The 18,741-nt window shown below is 42.2% G+C and overlaps 1 protein-coding gene across 1 annotated transcript in view; it reads right to left on the bottom strand.

Annotated features, from left to right (window-relative positions):
* LOC138953332 (solute carrier organic anion transporter family member 4A1-like) overlaps positions 1-16,946 on the bottom strand; it is a 22,871-nt gene extending 5,925 nt beyond the window's left edge. Inside the window, exons 1-7 of the mRNA XM_070325131.1 lie at positions 15,511-16,946; positions 12,709-13,034; positions 11,710-11,919; positions 7,493-7,595; positions 6,562-6,701; positions 5,313-5,443; positions 2,313-2,451 (exon numbers count right to left, since the gene is read on the bottom strand). Of these exons, the coding sequence (XP_070181232.1) occupies positions 2,313-2,451; positions 5,313-5,443; positions 6,562-6,701; positions 7,493-7,595; positions 11,710-11,919; positions 12,709-13,034; positions 15,511-15,617 (1,156 nt within the window). The 5' untranslated portion in view covers positions 15,618-16,946. The remainder of the gene's footprint in view (positions 1-2,312; positions 2,452-5,312; positions 5,444-6,561; positions 6,702-7,492; positions 7,596-11,709; positions 11,920-12,708; positions 13,035-15,510) is intronic.
* Between the last annotated feature and the right edge of the window lie 1,795 nt (positions 16,947-18,741).

Raw genomic sequence — 18,741 nt, 5'->3', positions numbered from 1 at the left:
AACTAGGATGCAACAAGGGGAGGAGAAGAGAACAGCTAATCCGTACAAAGCGAGCAGACGGCAGCGACGTTTCCAGTTTGGGTGAATGGCATTTATACTTTTCTCGTCATGAAGCGAATTTTTCAACCTCAGTTATAAACGACTACATGAATGTTAGTGCCATGGGTTGTACATCAATACTTCAGGGGGGAAGTGGGGTATTTAGTGTGGAGTTACGAGATAAGAAAAGCCGAATGCGAAAATGTGTGTCAGTCGGCAACTGTGAACTAAGCTCACAGGCACACAAAAACGGCTGTTCCGTTGTACTCCCCTGTTTGTACTACATCTTTCGACTTTGGGCATTTTGTGGTGTTTAGGGACAGAAAATAATAGGTTTAGTCCTGTTTCATCGGGAAGTTAGCAGAGGGTATGCTATCGACATTTGTAAAGCTGAAAAACATTCCCGATAAGAATTTCAAGTTGTCAGTGTATGCTGTTGTCGATCAGTGAAACATCGTGTGGTACAGGTGGGTAAACCGGAACCATGCGTCTTTGTTATTGACAATATGCTTTTGGATATTGAGAAAAATGGCCGACTTCCGTAGCATTATGCTTTGATGATCGGAAGAGACCATCCAATCACAGCCCCCGAATTCCCCCACGTGTTCATCAGAATAGCTATATAACACGATCTTAACGACTACTATTCATTGAAGTGTGTGAGTGACAGACTGCAGCTACATAACGGGAGTTTGACTAGTCTATCACACTATAAACTAAAGTGTTCCACTTTTGAAAACATTTCTGTATCAAGTTTTGAACCCTTTACATAATAAATACAAAGCGTTCATAGGTGTTCATTTGGACAAAAGTGAACACTATGTGTGCCACTAGAACTACGTAGTAGGTCACAATGTGTTCTAAACGTTTCACTGAACTCCGGGAACGCAGAAGAAGAAAAGAAGAAGTTTCACTGAAGTGTGTTCAAAAGTGAAACACTTCTGTTTAGAGTGTGATAGCCCGGACAGGAGAGGTTAAGATAAGATAAGATAAGAGGAGATACCATAAGATAAGAGGAGAGGAGAGGAGAGGAGAGGAGAGGAGAGGAGAGGAGAGGAGAGGAGAGGTGAGGTGAGGTGAGGTGAGGTGAGGTGAGGTGAGGTGAGGTGAGGTGAGGTGAGGTGAGGTGAGATGAGGTGAGGTGAGATGAGATGAGATGAGATGAGATGAGATGAGATGAGATAAGAATACTTTAATGTCCATTTTCATTGTACATAAAGATGGAAATGTGTCTTTAGGCAACACAATGCATTACTCGTAGCACAAAGACAACAATCAAAAGCATAATCGTACATAAATACACTTCTAAGATCAAGCAGAGATAATATGAGCAACATCTATCTATTCAGGTAGACCCCGGACACAACCTGGTCGATGAGAATTTTCAACACGTGCTCTCAGCGCGCAGCGCTGAACCGATTTTGGTTTTTCTGTTCATCTTCCCAGATCCATTCCCAGTAACTCTTCCTTATCTTCTCCAGTGTTTTGCGTTTATCTCCCTTCCTTCGTGTGGCGTCAATCCATATTCCCGTTACTATTTTTAGAAGGTCACTGTCCACAACGCTCAATCCATATTCCCGTTACTATTTTTAGAAGGTCACTGTCCACAACGCTTTCATCCCGGCGAAGCCGGGTATTACTCTTCCTTATCTTCTCCAGTGTTTTGCGCGTTTATCTCCCTTCCTTCGTGCGCCGGCAACGTACACCCGGCAAAGCCGGGTCCCCGGCGAAGCCGGGTATTCAGCTCTACTTCTTTCCGGCGAAGCCGACTACCCAGGCGAAGCGGGTATTCATCTAGAGCCGAATACCAGGCTGCGCCTGGGATCCGGCACGAAGGAAAGCAGATAAACGCGCAAAACACTGGAGACCTTCTAAAAATAGTAACGTGCAGTGACCTTCTAAAAATAGTAACCCAGTAACGGGAATATGGATTGACGCCACACGGAGGAAGGGAGATAATCGCGGCTGAAAATCACTGGAGAAGATAAGGAAGAGTTACTGGTAGTGGATCCCGACAACAACAACAACCACAAAAAAAAAATTCGGTTCAGCGCGCACAGCGCTGCGCGCTGAGAGCACGTGTTGAAATATCTCATCGACCAAATTTTATCTGGGGTGTATCTGAATATGGACACCAAATTTGAAGCAGATCCATCGAGAACTTTGGCCGTGCATGGCGAATACACACACACACACACACACACAGACAGACAGACAGACAGACAGACAGACAGACACAAGTCGTATATATATATATAGATATATCACAGTACCCATGATTGTCCCTGCCGTGGGGAGGTCCACCCCGAAGAACTGCTGCAGTAGTTTGGTTCCGAACGTGGCCGTGCCAGTAATGATGAGGGAGTCGAATGCTGCAGACAGGCATAAGAGGACGAAGGCTGGGTTCCTAACCTGTCCACCAAAAACGAAAAAAACGGTAATAAAAAAATAGAAAAAATTTCACGGAAGCGCTCACGCAAGCACGCACACATGCACGCACGTACACACGCACGTACACACGTACTCACGCATGCACACACACACACACACACACACACACACACACACACACACACACACGTGCGCGCGCACTCACACATACACACACACACACACACACACACACACACACACACACACCATTGTTAAAGATTTTTTTCCCCATAAAAACCATCATATAATTAATCATATCCCATGACCTCCCTTCTTTGTCTCTGTTACTTCAGTATGGGTATATATGTTGTATTTTTATAGCTCAATAAATACATCATGGACTCCAAAAAATATATGATAGTGCAGATTCCGATTTGGGCAAAGGACTACTTTCCTCCCGACCTTTGACCTCGCGCCGAACAATGTGACACATTTGTATGAAGTTCTAAAATCGTATTGCACGGCTCAGAAAACCATATCAGTTGCACGCAAAAATGAATCTCAGAACTGATCTGATGTATGAGATGCAATAAGCAAAAGTTTCTTTCATTATGAAAGCAATGCAGGTCGAAAAAAACGAACATTCAACTTACAAGATAACCAGATGCTAGCGAACCAAAACAAAAACACGAGTACCCTCCCCTTGCATCGTTAGCAGACGACTTTTGAGAATCTGTCGGTAGTGTGTTTTGGTGTGCGCCTTCAGCTATCAAACATCGGCTGTTTCACGTGTTTTGCGAGCAAGTCTACTCTTTTGCCTGGCTCTGCAGTAAGTCCACATATTTTTCCGTAATCCAGTCATATTCCTTCAAAATGCAATCAATCGGCGGTGACAGACGTGTCGGTCGCGTTTTCCTCTCACCCATACCAGTTTAAGTTCATCCATGCAAACACACTCGCAAAACAGTTTATCACGTAGATACATTTCAAATAGGGAGCAAATGGTTAAATCTAAACCTACATATTTGTTCCCTGAGATTTGCTTCTCTGTCAATAAGCCTAATTACACACGTTCGAGAAAAACAACGTGGAATCAATTCTGAATCGAGTAAGCCAAATGGGTCCCAAACCCATTTCGCCCGTTTTGCCGACCTGAAACGCAAAACAAAAGAATTGTGCGCTTCAACTAAATTAATTTCTATTCGACTTCATTACTTTCTTGCAACTTATGAACCTTTACTTAAAGCTTTTAAATGGTCTGAAAGTAGTGTTACCGCGTACTTATCGATGCACTCATTCGTTTTATTTTTTCAGCGACGGTCACTTAGTTTAAGGTTGCAAAAGGGCTAAGTCTCGCTGGCAACAGTTTTACCCTGCACAGATCGCAACAGTGCCGCTAGTAGTCTACACTTTGTGTTTGATGGTAGAATGGGATATACAGATTACAACACTCGTGGTTTTTTATATGGCTTGTATTTCAGTCAAGACCCAGCGGGAATATCAATCGAGAGCCACTCGCCAGAGGCTCGTGTCTCCCGATGATATTCATCCGCTGGGTCTTGACTGAAATACAAGCCATATAAAAAACCACTCGTGTTGTAACCTATACACAGATCTGTCGAAAAGTGATTTCGTTTTGAACACATACCAAAAATGAACAACACTCTATGTGCATAGCATAACATTTCAGATGAATTAATTTAACAAAATAATTGACATTGGAGTCTGCTACGAATGCATTATACTGTTGGACAGACTGTTGTTTGCTTGGTGGGATTTTCTGTGCCTTTAATTTGATCGTGTTTGACTAAAACATTGTTGTTGTACCGCATTGCACTACGTTGCTAACCACAGGAGCGTGTATCAATGTGCTGGTCGATTGAAGTACCCTGCTCCTTTGGGCTTACTGAAGTTTCTATATCCTTATTAAAGTAAGACCAAAGGACCATGGTACGTCAAGAGACCAGGAAGCCAAATGCATAGCCCCTCAATAGGAGCCTAAATTGATGACGTCACTGCAATAAAGTCTGTGGACTCCATAAAGTCTCTTATTTCTAATGCATGGACCGCGCATAGAGCCTTATGTCGGCCATAAAGTTATAGCAGGCCCCTCCTTCCAATAAGAGTTATGGAACCCGCTATTGGAGCGTTTAAAATGGCGGCTGCTTTCATGCCGATTCAGGATGAGAAGAAATTTGAGAAGCAACCGGATCTTTCTTGACCGCCTACATCCACTGAATCGTTACGACGACGTGGAACTGTACAGAAAATTCCGCTTTCGTCGGCAGGACATTCTTGCAATCACGGATGAACTGTAAGAGCAACTCGAACTGCCGAATCGAAAGGGTGCATTGCCGCCGGTTCTGCGGGTTATCTTGACTTTGGGTCAGTTTTTACGCGTGCGGATCTTTTCAAGATGTGTGTGGCGAACTGATCGCGGTACATAAGTAATAATGATAATAATAATAATAATACGGGAATTTATAACATCAAACACAGCATGCAGAACCAGCAAGAGAGTGACTTATACCTTTATGGCGAGGGTACCGGAATGGATATAGTTTCCAAACCACGAAAGCCAAGTTTTATCAGGAGACGGGCTTTCCAAACTGTCTGCGGCAAATGGTGTACAACTGATCCGCCGCGAAGCATCACAAAGCTTGACGCATGCGCAGAGACACAGGATGACGGGGAATCCCTTCCACTATCTACGTGTTAAAAATAGAGCCGCTCTTAGCTATGGCAGGCACTATTTCACCTCATGCATGCGGACCGCTGAGTTCTATAGTGCGTTTCATAGCTATGCGCTCCACAGCGCTATGAAATCCTAAAAGTATGGAGGGGCTATACATTCGGCCCCAGCACATTGATACAAACTCCTGTGTTGCAGATTTACTCACCAGAACGACTACCGATTTGGGGAAGTCTCTGATACTGTTGGCTTGGTATTTATGTTCTAGCTCTTCCTTTCTGCTATTCGCTGTGTTGTCGTGAACTTCGGAGACTCTTGAATTTTGCAGAGCGTTGAAACCTGTAAGAAGAGATGTGCTGTTTAAAATTCAGGAGAAAACAAGCTTCTGTGACCTTTGGCGTGTGCACGCCGCTGCACAATGGCATGGATATGCACAAGGCTACAAAGCGAGTAAGTAAAAATAATAACATGGATAGAAAATAACAAGAAAAAGAACAAGAACACTACAACCACAACGAACAACAATAGCAACATGAACAAGCAAAACAAAACATACAACATACCATAAAAGACTCCCACGAAAATGGAGTATGACTGCCTGGCGGGGGAGAGGGGAAGGGGGGCCGGTTGGGGTGGAGTTGGGGGGGGGGGGGGGTCGTTCGTACACGTAAATTAATCCCAAACAAGTGAATTTAGGAGTTGCAAACCATGTACCTTTAAAAGAATAAATCTTCCAGGACTGCGGGAACCCTCGATACCTGAGGGAGGAGATCTGGCCATGTCCTATTACCCTTCAGGACAAAAACCACGGGCCAGTGGAGGAATTACAGAAGTACAGGAGACGATTAACTACAACTTAAGAACTGATCTCCAACAATGACAGGCGGACACGGAAGAGAAGAAGAAGAACAAGGCGCAGGATATGTTTGTGATCATCGCCATAGACGAACTCCGGAAATAACTCGGTCGGGTTTGTATGGGATGTGAAAAAGTGAAAAACCTTCCTTTACTTGAGGCAAACTTTCCCACGTGACATTACAGGCCAGTCACTAGCGAGGGGTGTGTCTGACACACGTGGACAAGTTTGCCTCAATTGCAGCAAGAGCATTTACTCTTTCACAACCAATACAAACCCCACAGAGTTCTTTCCGGAGTTCGTCAATGGAGCTTAAACGGATAAACTTGGATTGGATAAGATTTACAGTCCAGTGAGGTTACCCTCATGGAAATTCGGGCTGCTTTCTCCCCGGGGAAAGCGAGCTGCCATACATACGGCGCTACCCATAATTTATTTTTTCCTGCATGCGTGTATTCATGTTTCCTGAGACTTAATGCCGTGTGAGATGGAATTTTTTTTACTTTATTCCAAGTCCCACGGGTATTTGATGGACATTTTTTATCTATGCCTATACAATTTTGCCAGGAAAGACCCTTTTGTCAATCGTGGGATCTTTAACGTGCACACCCCAACTTGCCTGGCATGTGCCTGGGGTAGCCCATGATGGGAATGCCAATGACCATGAAGGCTGCCAGACTGACCAGAACACCTATCCACCACGCACCTACCCATTGAGGGTCGGAGGCGGTTAGCAACACGCTGAAACAGCACACACACACAAACATTAATTAATAAATATTATATTCAGTATTTAAACCTGAAAAAAAGTAGAGTATAATCTGTTTTATAACAAGTTCTTAACAAGTGTGTTGCTTTATGTCAATGTATGTACTGAACCACATGCACTTTTTTCTAAGAAGGTTATACATTTGTCTGATGCCTTATGTTTTCTGCCTAGCAATTATCTTTGATGTAGCTAAATTATTTGGCTAATGTGAAACTGGTATTTTACGACTTACAGCTTAGGATTTCATAACCGAAGCTCATTTTCTGTGAAGATTCTGTGACGGAGCAGCAGTTAAGTCGTATTGTATTGTTTTGTTTTTAAAATGAAGCATTATTGGTCTGTCCTGTCCGGTCCTGTCCTCTCTCTCTCTATACGTCTCTCTCTCTCTACCCCCTCTCTCTCTGCCCCCCTCTCTCTCTCTCCCTCTCTCTTTCTATCTCCACTCCCTCCCTTTCTTCAAACTCCTGTCCGCCATTACAAAAATGTGTCAAATACTCTCCTTCCCTCCTTCTTCATCTAGAGAGCGTATTCACACAATGTTTTTTCTGTCAACGTTAACACTCGTTCAGTATGTCATTCAGTATGTTGTTCAGTATGTTGTTCGGTATGTTGTTCAGTATGTTCTTCAGTATGTTCTTCAGTCTGATGTTCAGTAAGTTGTTCAGTATGTAGTTCAGTCTGTTGTTCAGTAAGTTGTTCATTATATTGTTCAGTATGTTGTTCAGTGTGATGTTCAGTATGTTGTTCAGTGTGGATAACTCACCTCTCAGTGTCCACCGTGTCAATGTCCACAAACAGGGACAGTGTCTGTCCACCAGTGACGTAGCCCACTGCCACGCCACATGCTGCGCTGGCAAAAATAATACCTGAAAGAAAAGAGAGTGTACTATAATTTTTACAGTTGAACTCCCCTTTTAAGACTACCTGATCTAGGACTCCCTCCCTTTTTAAGCTTTCTTTTCTCAGATTTTCTTTTTACAATCTCCGTAAATGTATCCCCATTTTAAAACTTCCTCCTTTTTAAGACCTATTTAGGGAACGGGACCTAGAACGGATGTGTGAAATGCGGGTATGACAACTCAGTGTGTGAGAGCGCTACCGTTGCGTTACCGTTGTTTTAAGTTCCTTTAACGATCCAAGCGTTCCGTTACCGATGGGTTGAGGTTCCATTACCGTTCATTCTGATCGGGAGGGGAACGGCTAAAAATTTGAACATGCAGCCCAAACTCAGCCGTCCCTACCGACCCTACCGTTCAAAGCAGTTCCGTTAACGATCAGTTACGTTCATTGCGGTTCTGTCCCGATCCCTCCCGTGCCCGCACCGTTCCTTGGTCGGTACGGGAACGGGACCTAGAACGGTTGTGTGGAAAGGGAGTATAAGACTCGACCACTTGGCTTATGGTGGAGACAGCTGGAAGATCTCTGGATATAATTGAAAAGGAGTAGGAGTAGTCTTCCTTTTAGAAAATGTGTACTCTGCCTTGCAGATTACAAATTTGTGATGTCGGTGCTGGGTAAAGGGAGTGGAGGGTAAGGGGGTGGGGGGTGGGTAAGCGAGGGGTAAGAGAGACAAAAGAGAAAACTGGACAGGAAAAAGTCACTCCCTGAAGTATTCAATGAAGCCACACACAAAAAAATAGAAATTACCACATATGCAGGTTTTCAATTAATATTTTTGCAAAGTATCTGCACAAGCATGTGTGCCTCTGTGAGTATGTTCGTGGCTGCTTTCATGGGGTGCCTGTATCCTCAGGAATTTGAGGATTTCTTTTTCTGACACCGTTGATTTAACGTCATTTTTACAGGACAGTTTTTTTCCTTTCAGTTATAAGTTGTAGTAGTTTGACCGTATTGTTTCAGGACAAGTAGAGCTCGTTCACCAGTAGCAAAGACTCACTCAGTCCGTCAGGTAGCCTGAGTGTGTGTGATGGGGGGGGGGGGGGGCTCTCAGTCCCGTGACCGGCCACCTGCAATGTACGGACAGGTTTGCACTGGCCCAAGGGTGTCTGTTCATGAGAGGGACTGCTGTAACAGCCAAACTAGTGCACGGTGAAACATAAAAAACGCTGGCGCTGGACCCGAGTACTCTTCAGACTGGCTCGTCTCCCAGTATGAAAGTTTTTGTCTTGTGCACGTGGATTTAAAAAAAATATATATATTTATTTATTTTACACAATTAAAAAAATTATTAGAGTAAAATAAAACATTAAAACGTTCATAATAAACAATAGTAAACAAGAATTAAAAAAAACCCAAATTTGACCGCCCATGCCGGGAATCGAACCCGGATCACTTGGATTAAAAAAAAAAAAAAAATTATTTATTTATTTTACACAATTAAAAAAACTATTAGAGTAAAATAAAACATTAAAACGTTCATAATAAACAATAGTAAACAAGAATTAAAAAAAAAAATAGACCGCCCATGCCGGGAATCGAACCCGGATCACTTTGGCCATAGACTCTCTCGTGCTCTCTGTCTCTCTTTCACCGAGACCAAACCCTGCATTGTAATTTCTTTGCCGAGACCATTTCCCCACCCATTGTCTGGCTTGCAAATCATGCTTTTCTCGTCACTGCGTGACGTGTTCGCCGCCCAAGTCTTCCCTTTAGTTCAGGCTGTTCGCAAAGCGACCAGCCTCCCACCGCAAAAACTCCCACCGTTAAGAGTGGCTTTTGTGATTTATTTCGCATTTATAGGTCCCAGGTAACGTTAACATTATGAAGTTTTAATACGATCAATCGGACCTATTATCAAGTTAGTGTATCAACTTTTGAACGAACTGCGCCCAGTAGTTTCCCAGCAATAAGCTGTTAAGTCGAGACAGACACACACACACAATTAAAGTCTGCAGGACCCTAGTACTGCGTACTCGGGGATAAGTAATCAATTTATCCACTTGACTATATTTACAACAGGGACCTATCACTCTTCTTTGCATGTTTTTATGCCTACGGATTTACAAATACTCTGCAACACATGTAACCCAAATTCAACATGTGCCCGTACAATACCGCTCCTTTTATGAAAACATTGCTTCGGCCATGTTGATTTTAATCAACCAATTTTCTTGTCCTTCTTTGCTGCGGTGGAAAACTGAGACCGGCCAGCCGCGCGCGGGAAAAGAGCCACTCCCTGCCGCACAAGGTAGCTCGCGTGTAGCGGCTGCTGTCGGCTGTGTTTATATCATGTTTGTATCAACATACTGTCTGTTCTGTCCGGCTGACAGTGCTGCAAAAATTAACTGGATGAAAAAATATGTTTGTTTGTGAACATCCTTTTTAAATGACCATAAAACACCGCAGAAAATGGTGTAGATTAAAATTAAATCAAATTTACTTAGGCAATATCCGCTGCATCGCTGTAGTTATGCAAACATGATTCAAGTCAGTGTCTTTTCACGAACTAACCGTCGTTATTTTTGTGTGTTTTAATCAAATACAAATGCATACTGAATACATGGTCAATTAAGCCTGAGAAAATATGTGAGGAATAAATCGTTTAACGAAATAGTTCCCGGTTAAATCGGTAACTAAGGCATTTAGTCAATTTGGCGTCGTCCCAGCACCTCGAAACTGAAATGGGTAGTCAATTACACGGAGCTAAGAAGTTATCATGTAAGGAAAACTGTAAAATACAGTAACTTAAACAACATTCTTGTGACCAAGCTGACTTTAAAGAATCTTGATCGATCGATGATTTTCTTATTTCTTATCAGTTGCTTCTTTCTTGTTCAGAAAGCTCTCTCACTCTCTCTCTCTCTCTCCGAGTCAGTCACACACACACATGCACACACACACACACACACACACACACACACACACACACACACACACACACACACACACACACACACACACACACACACAAACAAACACCAATAAGCAACAACACCAATGACACGACAAGTAAGATAGACGTATAACAATAAGAACGGTGTGTGAAAAATATGCTGTAGTCTTTTATACCGGGTCGAGATGGAGATACATTTACACAAGATATATTTATGAGAAGGGCCCCGAATATGGATCAGTTTTTATTTCATGCTTGTTGAGAAGAAGTTTCATTTTGTGCTTGGTGGTTGTTATCTGTTCAGTTAACCGTTCGGCTTCGCTGCAGCGAGTGAGCTTTTAAAGGCATTAAACAGAAACAAAAACAAAATCACAACTTGTCCATATTTATGAGCCTTAGCAGAAGAACAAAAGTCGGTCCCCATATTAGGGGCCCTTCCTCCATAAATGGAATTTTTTTCAGATTTCAGATCCAAAAAGAATGTTGTCAGAGTAAGGCGCAGCATGTCTGAAACATACTTGAGGATAACCTCACAGGATTATAATTTTGAAATTTGAACATCCTGAAGCCTTTGTCATGTGAGTTTGAGCAATTGAAGGCCGAACACCATGCTCAACTGTGCTTTCGTGTTGGCGCGGCCATGGTTGTGCTGCACGATATCGCTACTGCTGTGGAAAGCGAAAGTAGGTTGTCCCATGTTTCCGCGTGGTGGCGCCACAGGGCTTCCGGTCTCAATTTTAAGCAACGTATGACGCGTCTCTGTGTTCTCTACAGTCTCTGCCCGGGAGGTGGCGCACTGCCGCATGCAGACAGTTCGAGGAGCCACAGGTGAGGGCAGGGATGCCAGGTAGGATTCAGTGGCAGACGAGCTGTCCTGAAAAATACATGAGAGGCCCCCCTACCACAGGTACTATCCCTCCCTGGCACCCCATACCTCCCATACTTCCGGCTGATTATTACACATTGGCTACAGAATATAGCTCCACACTGAAGTCTACTATTGAACACATACAAAACCCTGGGAACAATTGTTTTGTTAAAAAAAGAAGGTAAATTTGCTGCCATAAAGCAGAACATTTTTATTCGCTTTCCGTTTTATAACTTCTAAATACATTAAAGTAGCACAAAAAAAATGAAGATGAAGTACAAGCTAAAAAGATCGATTAGATAGAATCGTTGCAACCTACCTGTGTAGAAAGAGGTCATTTTGGGTTTGGTGTTCTCGTCTATATAGGTCAACCCCACGGTGAACATGGGGACCGCACCAACTCCCAGCAACACTTGGCCAATCAGAAAGAAGGGGTACATGTCAGAGGTCGTTTCCGGTTCCTGTTGATCGCACGTGGTTTTGTTCTGACCAATCGCACACAGGTTCCCTGTGCTGTTCGTTGTTCCACCTGGACAAAGAAAAGAGTAAAGGAAAGAAAGACTGAAAGAGAGAAAGAGAGAAAGAAAGAAAGAAAGACTGAAAGAGAGAAAGAACGAAAGAAAGAGAGAAAGAATGAAAGAAAGAAAGAAAGAAAGAGAGAAAGAATGAAAGAACGAAAGAAAGAGAGAAAGAAAGAGAGAAAGAGAGAAAGAACGAAAGAAAGAGAGAAAGAGAGAAAGAAAGAGAGAAAGAGAGAAAGAACGAAAGAAAGAGAGAAAGAGAGAAAGAAAGAGAGAAAGAGAGAAAGAACGAAAGAAAGAGAGAAAGAATGAAAGAAAGAAAGAGAAAGAAAGAAAGAAAGAGAGAAAGAAAGAGAGAAAGAATGAAAGAAAGAAAGAGAAAGAAAGAAAGAAAGAAAGAGAGGAAAATACAAGGTTAAAAAGCAAACGACACTCTTATACACTCTGTTTGAACTGTTGCTAAACTCACCAAAAAGAGTATTGGTATACAGGCACCAGAGAAAATGCGACAGGAGATGTTATATCATTGCAAATAGTGTTCAGTAGTGTGTAAGTACTAGAGAGAAGGAGTGTGCGTGTACCCGTCACGTATACAGAGCGTGGAAACACCCATCCTGAAATACACATCCGAAACGGTGTATATGCAACATTAAGGCTAAACATTCTAGGAACTCTCGATTTACGTATAATACGCACCCAGAAAATACACCAGAGAGTCACCTGAAAAGTGTAAGTATACTGGCAACCCCTCCCCCACCCCAACCCCCGCCCAAATGCGGCAGATGAAAAATACTCACCTGAAACAGTATACGTATACTTTCCACCCAGAAAATGCGGCAGAACAAAGAGCAGACAACCGAGTGCCATCACCAACACTCCGGAAGCCATGTAGCGAGGTTTGCGTCGCCCCTCCATGAAGAAGCCAACGAAAAGAAGGAACGGGAAAGCGCCGAAATCGTTGCCACTGGCGATGAGTCCAGACTTGATGCTGCTGAGTTTGTAGCGCGTTTCCAAGGCAACGATGATGACGTTGATGACGCCATTGACGACGAAGCCTTCGAAGAAGTTGAAGAGGACATGGAAGAGCACGTGAGCTCTGACATTGTTGAGGCATTGCAGACCTCTGAAAAGAAAAATTACTTGTAAAGTATAAAACATGTATGCTTACTAATGCATAACGTTTCATGTAATGCACAATAAATAAATTTTTAAAAAACATTAAAAAAACACAAACAAAAATTATTAATATAAAATAATAATTTTAACTATTATTTTGACCTCCGATGAGAAAAATGTACAGAGAAACAACAAAAATTGTCATCATTTTCACGAGTTTTCATTCACAAACACCTTGTACCTGGGATATAAATCAGTGCAGGAATTTATTGGACAGTCCGGCCGTTTCGAACAGATAAACATGTAAAGTGAAAGCAAAATCGACACGTCTACTCGTCTCTCTCTCTCTCTCTCTCTCTCTCTCTCTCTCTCTCTCTCTCTCTCTCTCTCTCTCACTCTCCCCCTCTCTCCCCTTCCCTCCCTCCCTCTCTCCCTCCCTCTCTCCCTCCCTATCTCTTACTCGCAAACACCATAAATATTATATATGTATTCCCAAACGGATTTTTGTTTTGATGTACAATTTTCATTCAATTTTCTTTTCATGTTTGCAAGCTTTTCATTTAAACTGTACAATAGCCGCCATTTATATTATATGTAATTTTCTAGAAATAGTGAACACCACTATAAGCATTATGCTTGTTGTTGTTTACTCAATATGCGTTTTTTGTAAATAATGCACAAACGTTAAATAAAACAGTTTAAACCATATAAATCTCATGTTCCCCATGCAATAAATCCCCGGTTACCATAGTTGCAGGAAGCCGGTTATACATGGATAATCAAAAGCAAACCCAATAGAAACGTTCGGGGATTCTTCGGCTCTTTTCATTGGCGTTTCCCGTGACCTAAACAGACGACACGACACTGCTTTGCAAAGTTCCAAAAACAAACTGGCAAACTGGCAAAAGTAAACAAAAAACAAAACTAGGGGAAAGGCTCCTAATATGGACCGGCTCCTAATATGGACCACCTCCTGTTCTGACAAACTAACGGCGCTAGAGCGCTCAAAACAATTTCATTCGCTGTATTCACCCTCTCTGGATAAATTGCACATGTCAAAACAGAAACACAAACAGAAACACAAACCTCAAAACCGTTAGGTTTTTTTCTTTTTTCACTTTTGGCAGCGTTCACTCTAAATTTGCCGCCTAAAACGGACTCGTTTCTGTCCACAGCCAAAGCTTTTATCACACAGAAATTGCTATATATGACAGCTAAGACGGTATTTGTTACATTTTAGCAGTGTTGACCCCGAGTTTCTCCTGCAAATAAAAAATAATAGCAAAATCTCAAAGTATGTGCTAGTCCCCTAATATGGACCACCTTCAACAAATCGGAGAAAATAAAAGCTAAAGGCTATTTTCATTAATTCATTAAGAAGCTTGCTGGAAATAACCTATAATTAGCCCTCGAGATTTAAAAAAAATATAACAAAAAGTCTTCTTTTCGTGGAAGTTGAAAATTTCACTTATTTTCACTCTGTTTTTGATAAGCTTCTTTAGTTTCCTGGTGTGCTTCAAATAATGCTCTCATCGACCCGAAACAGATAAATCTAAAGCATATTTGAATTAGTCTGACTTGTACACTAAGTTGTATCATGTTATTTTGAAGTATAGAGGGCTTTTTACAGTGATTCGTGAAGGCCGCTTGACTGGTCCATATTAGGCGCCCAGGCTCCTAATATGGACCATTTGTGATTTTTCTGTATTTAAGTTTTGCTGAATGTCTATCAAAGCTATTTCACTCTAATTAGTCCTAACGGTTAACCTAAGAGAGAAGGACTACCAAACACAAAATGAAACTTCTTCGCAAGAAAACAAGCTAGTTATCAACATGAAACAAAAAGTGGTCCATATTAGGAGCCCTTCCCCTACTTCATGAAAGGTCATACATTCACCACAAACAAATGAAACCTAGCGATATGTTTTGTCTTCTTACAAAGTCATGGAGTGCGTGTATCTGTGTTTCGATACACAGACGCGATTCTTTCCTTCGCTGCACGACGCAAATCTTCTGTGACCTTTGACCCAACGTAGCTTCCACATTCGATCACTAAGCTTAATATTTACAACTTAAAATCGAAGTGGTGGAATACTGAGAGGAATATACAGAACTGTGCATCCTCAAACCTGACATATTTATCTCAACATTTTATGAACTCAAAACACAGAAAGTTGCTTTCACACGCCAGCTTTGATTGCAACAACGTGCTGGGGCCCCAAACCATGAGTTATCAAAACGGATCTCGTGTTTCGAAGCATGGCTCCCTGTGTTGATTTGGCACTTATTTTCTCACTACCAAAATGATGACAAAAACGATGTTTGGTGGTTTGTTGTCAGACCAGCTTTTTTGTCGGTCCTCGGGGGGCATATCGAGGCCTTCGGCCTTGGTCAATAAATATGAAACAAGACGATATGCTCCCCCTCGGACCGACAAAAAAGCTCGTCTGTCAACAACCCATCAAACATCTTATAATGCTTACCTGGGACGAAAGCCGCAGCAGCCATAGTCCCCCTCCTTCTCCGGCTTGGAGACAATGTTGACCTCGGTCAGCGGCTTTTTCGCCACCTTTACTTCCCTCCTGTCCATCGCTGCAGCCACAGAAGGCACCTCACGACCTGAACAGAATATGTTTTGTTTAAAGGAATAAGCTTTCGCTGTTTATTCCGGGCGGCCCTTATTTTCTCCAAAAATACCTCCTACTACCTCCAAATCAAAGTTTTTTGAAGGATGATCAGGAATACAATGCAGACAGGCACGCACGCAGAGTGAGACAGGCATGTGTGTGTGTGTGTGTGTGTGTGTGAGTGTATGTGTGTGTGTGTGTGTGTGTGTGTAACCATTACGACGCTATTAACAACAACAACAAAAGGTACGATGCCGACGAATAAATGACCGGCCCCCGCAGCGCAGTGGTTAGCGCATCGGGCTGCGGACCGGGAGGTAGTGGGTTCAAATCCCATCAGAGTCATGTGGGTTTTTTGGGCTACGGTCGGCTCCTACCCAGAGTGGAAGTGCTATGGTTCCTATGGGAAGGTTGGGATCACACAGCCGAGTGTCATTCACTCAACGAATGCGACTTTGAGGGTGCTCAGGTTCTGTTTACCTGACCAACACCGCAGGTGCGGCAGTTCTCGGGCCTGGTTGATGCCAGGATATATTATGACAATAAGCGTAGAGTGCTCCCCTGTCACGTAGTCTCAAACCAAATTGGAAACCCATAGCATCATCATTATAATCATCCTCATCTCATTAATCATCCAAAATTATACATTTTCATTGCTCTTGTGGCCCTTCATGCCCGGAGCTCTCGTGGTGACCTTGGTCTCATTGTTCCTGTTCCATCCTCCCCTGAATAGTACTTCTGCTGTCAGTCTTCAACGTGTGACGTTCTGGCGGGGACGCTCACTCAGTCTGGCTCCGCGACTTAGCAGTCAATGTCGATAGTAGGGGGCATAGTAGGTAGTGGGCTGCGTCCGTTGGCTCGGGACAGACCCACTACCGAACACCGTCGAGGGTAGCCTACTGCAGCGACCCGACATCCCTCCCTAGAGCGTCTGTAAAATCGACAGGTCTGGCAGCGGACCGAAATTCAGATGTGGATGGAGCAGTGAGTGCAGGGACGGGGCGGTGTGAGAGCATACCGGGACAAGGAACAGGTGTAAGGACAGAAAAACAAGTCGCGTTTAGTCAAGCTGTCGAACTCACAGAATGAAACTGAACGCACTGCTTTTTTCACCAAGACCGCATACTCGTAGTTTCGTCAGTTCACCGCTCGTGGCATAGGCAGTGAAATCGACAAGCCAGAATAGTGCGTTAGTGGTCGCGCTGAGCAGGATAACACGCTTTTCTGTATCTCTCTTCTTTTTATCTTACTGAGTTTGTTTTTAATCCAAACATATCATATCTATATGTTTTTGGAATCAGGGAATAAGATGAAATTGTTTTTAAATCGATTTCGGAAAAATAATTTTAATCATAATTTTCAAATGTTTAATTTTCAGTGCTTGTTTGTAATCCAAATATAACATATGTATATGTTTTTGGAATCAGAAAATGACGAAGAATAAGATGAATTTGTTTTTGGATCGTTTAAGGCGTAAGGGTCACCCAGATTGTCGGACCAAAACTGTTTTTTTTTATTCAGTCACTTGCAATCAATGAATTGGCTTGATGTTTGGTAGTTTTCTTCAAAAATCATTATATTTTCAGAAAACATCAAGTTTGAATGTCTAAATGAAGTAGAACAACTGAAAGAATTATTTAGTTCGTAACAAAATGGGCAAAATAAACCTGCAAAAATGCTAATTTTAGCATTTTTCAATGCACTCTTGGGAAAAAAGTATGTGTCTACTTGAAAAATAAATTGGCACTCATATTTAAAGCATCATTACCTACATTGTGTTCTAAAAGCTTTCTGTTTTGTTGGAAATTTTGCTTTTAGTAGCATTAGCAAAAGAATACTATAATTCTATATATTATTATGATATATCACACAATCAAACAAATTATATTTTTTTGATTATCAGCTTTATTTTAGAACAAAATATAGCCAGTCAAGTGAACATTTGATGTGCAAAGTTTCAATGGAATAGGTGAATATTTAAACAAGTTGATCATGCAGACAGTGTAGCAGCTCTGTGATTTCGCGCGAACTTTCACCACATAAAACAGCAAACAGTTCATCTATCCGTCTATGTCCTTTAGGGGGAGGGGGGGGGGTCATTTAGAGATTAGAATCAAAACTATCTTCACTTGAGCTACTGTCTGATTCATCATCTGTGTCAGACTGTTCTGAGCAGTTTTTGGAATCAAATTCACCATCAGAACCGATAATTTCATTCAACAAGACCCTTGATTAAAGGGATTTTTAATTCCCAACAACCTATTTTGAGCACTTATTGCAAGAAAACTATGTATGCTAGAGACAAAATGTAAACTGCATATGAAAATAGAGATATTGTTCTAGCTTTTGGCAACATCATAATTTAGTATATCTGAAAAACAATTTTTTTCCAAATTCTGGGTGACCCTTACGCTTTAATAAAACAATAATTTTAATTACAAGTTTCCGATTTTTAATGACCAAACTCATTCATTAGTTTTTAAGCCACCAAGCTGAAATGCAATGCCAAAGTCCGGCCTTTGTCGAAGGATGCTTTGCCAAAATTTCAATCAATTTGATTGAAAAATGAGGGTGTGACAGTGCCGCCTCAACTTTTACAAAAAGCCGGATATGACGTCATCAAAGGTATTTATCGAAAAAAAGAAGAAAAAAACGTCCGGGGATATCATTCCCAGGAACTCTCATGTCAAATTTCATAAAGATCGGTGTAATGATATCCATGGTACCTGTGAAACACCAGGAACACAGTACCTCTGAGCTATAGCGGATACTGTTATAAGAGTATATTCCCTTTCCTTATGCCTGTACTTCCTGCAAGATGGATACCCCAATACAATGTTGAACTTGAACAACTTATCCCGAGTCTGCAGTGAGCGTGAGTGAATGACACACATACAACAACATGAACAGTAAACAATAACATCACATGGTGGCAGCGCGGGTAGTGAATATGTGCTCCCAAACCCCTGACATCGTCAGAGCGTAGTTTTAGGCAGCAGCACGAACTACGTGTCAAACTTCTAACACATTCCACGTGTCACGCAAGCTTTATCATGGCAGAACGCGGTCCCATACCAGGCGGTCTAC

Source organism: Littorina saxatilis, linkage group LG17 (genome assembly GCF_037325665.1).
Source record: "Littorina saxatilis isolate snail1 linkage group LG17, US_GU_Lsax_2.0, whole genome shotgun sequence".
In the NCBI taxonomy this organism is placed as follows: Eukaryota; Metazoa; Mollusca; class Gastropoda; order Littorinimorpha; family Littorinidae; genus Littorina; species Littorina saxatilis.
The sequence above is the reverse complement of the archived record's forward strand: the minus strand, read 5'-3'. Positions and strand labels throughout refer to the sequence as shown.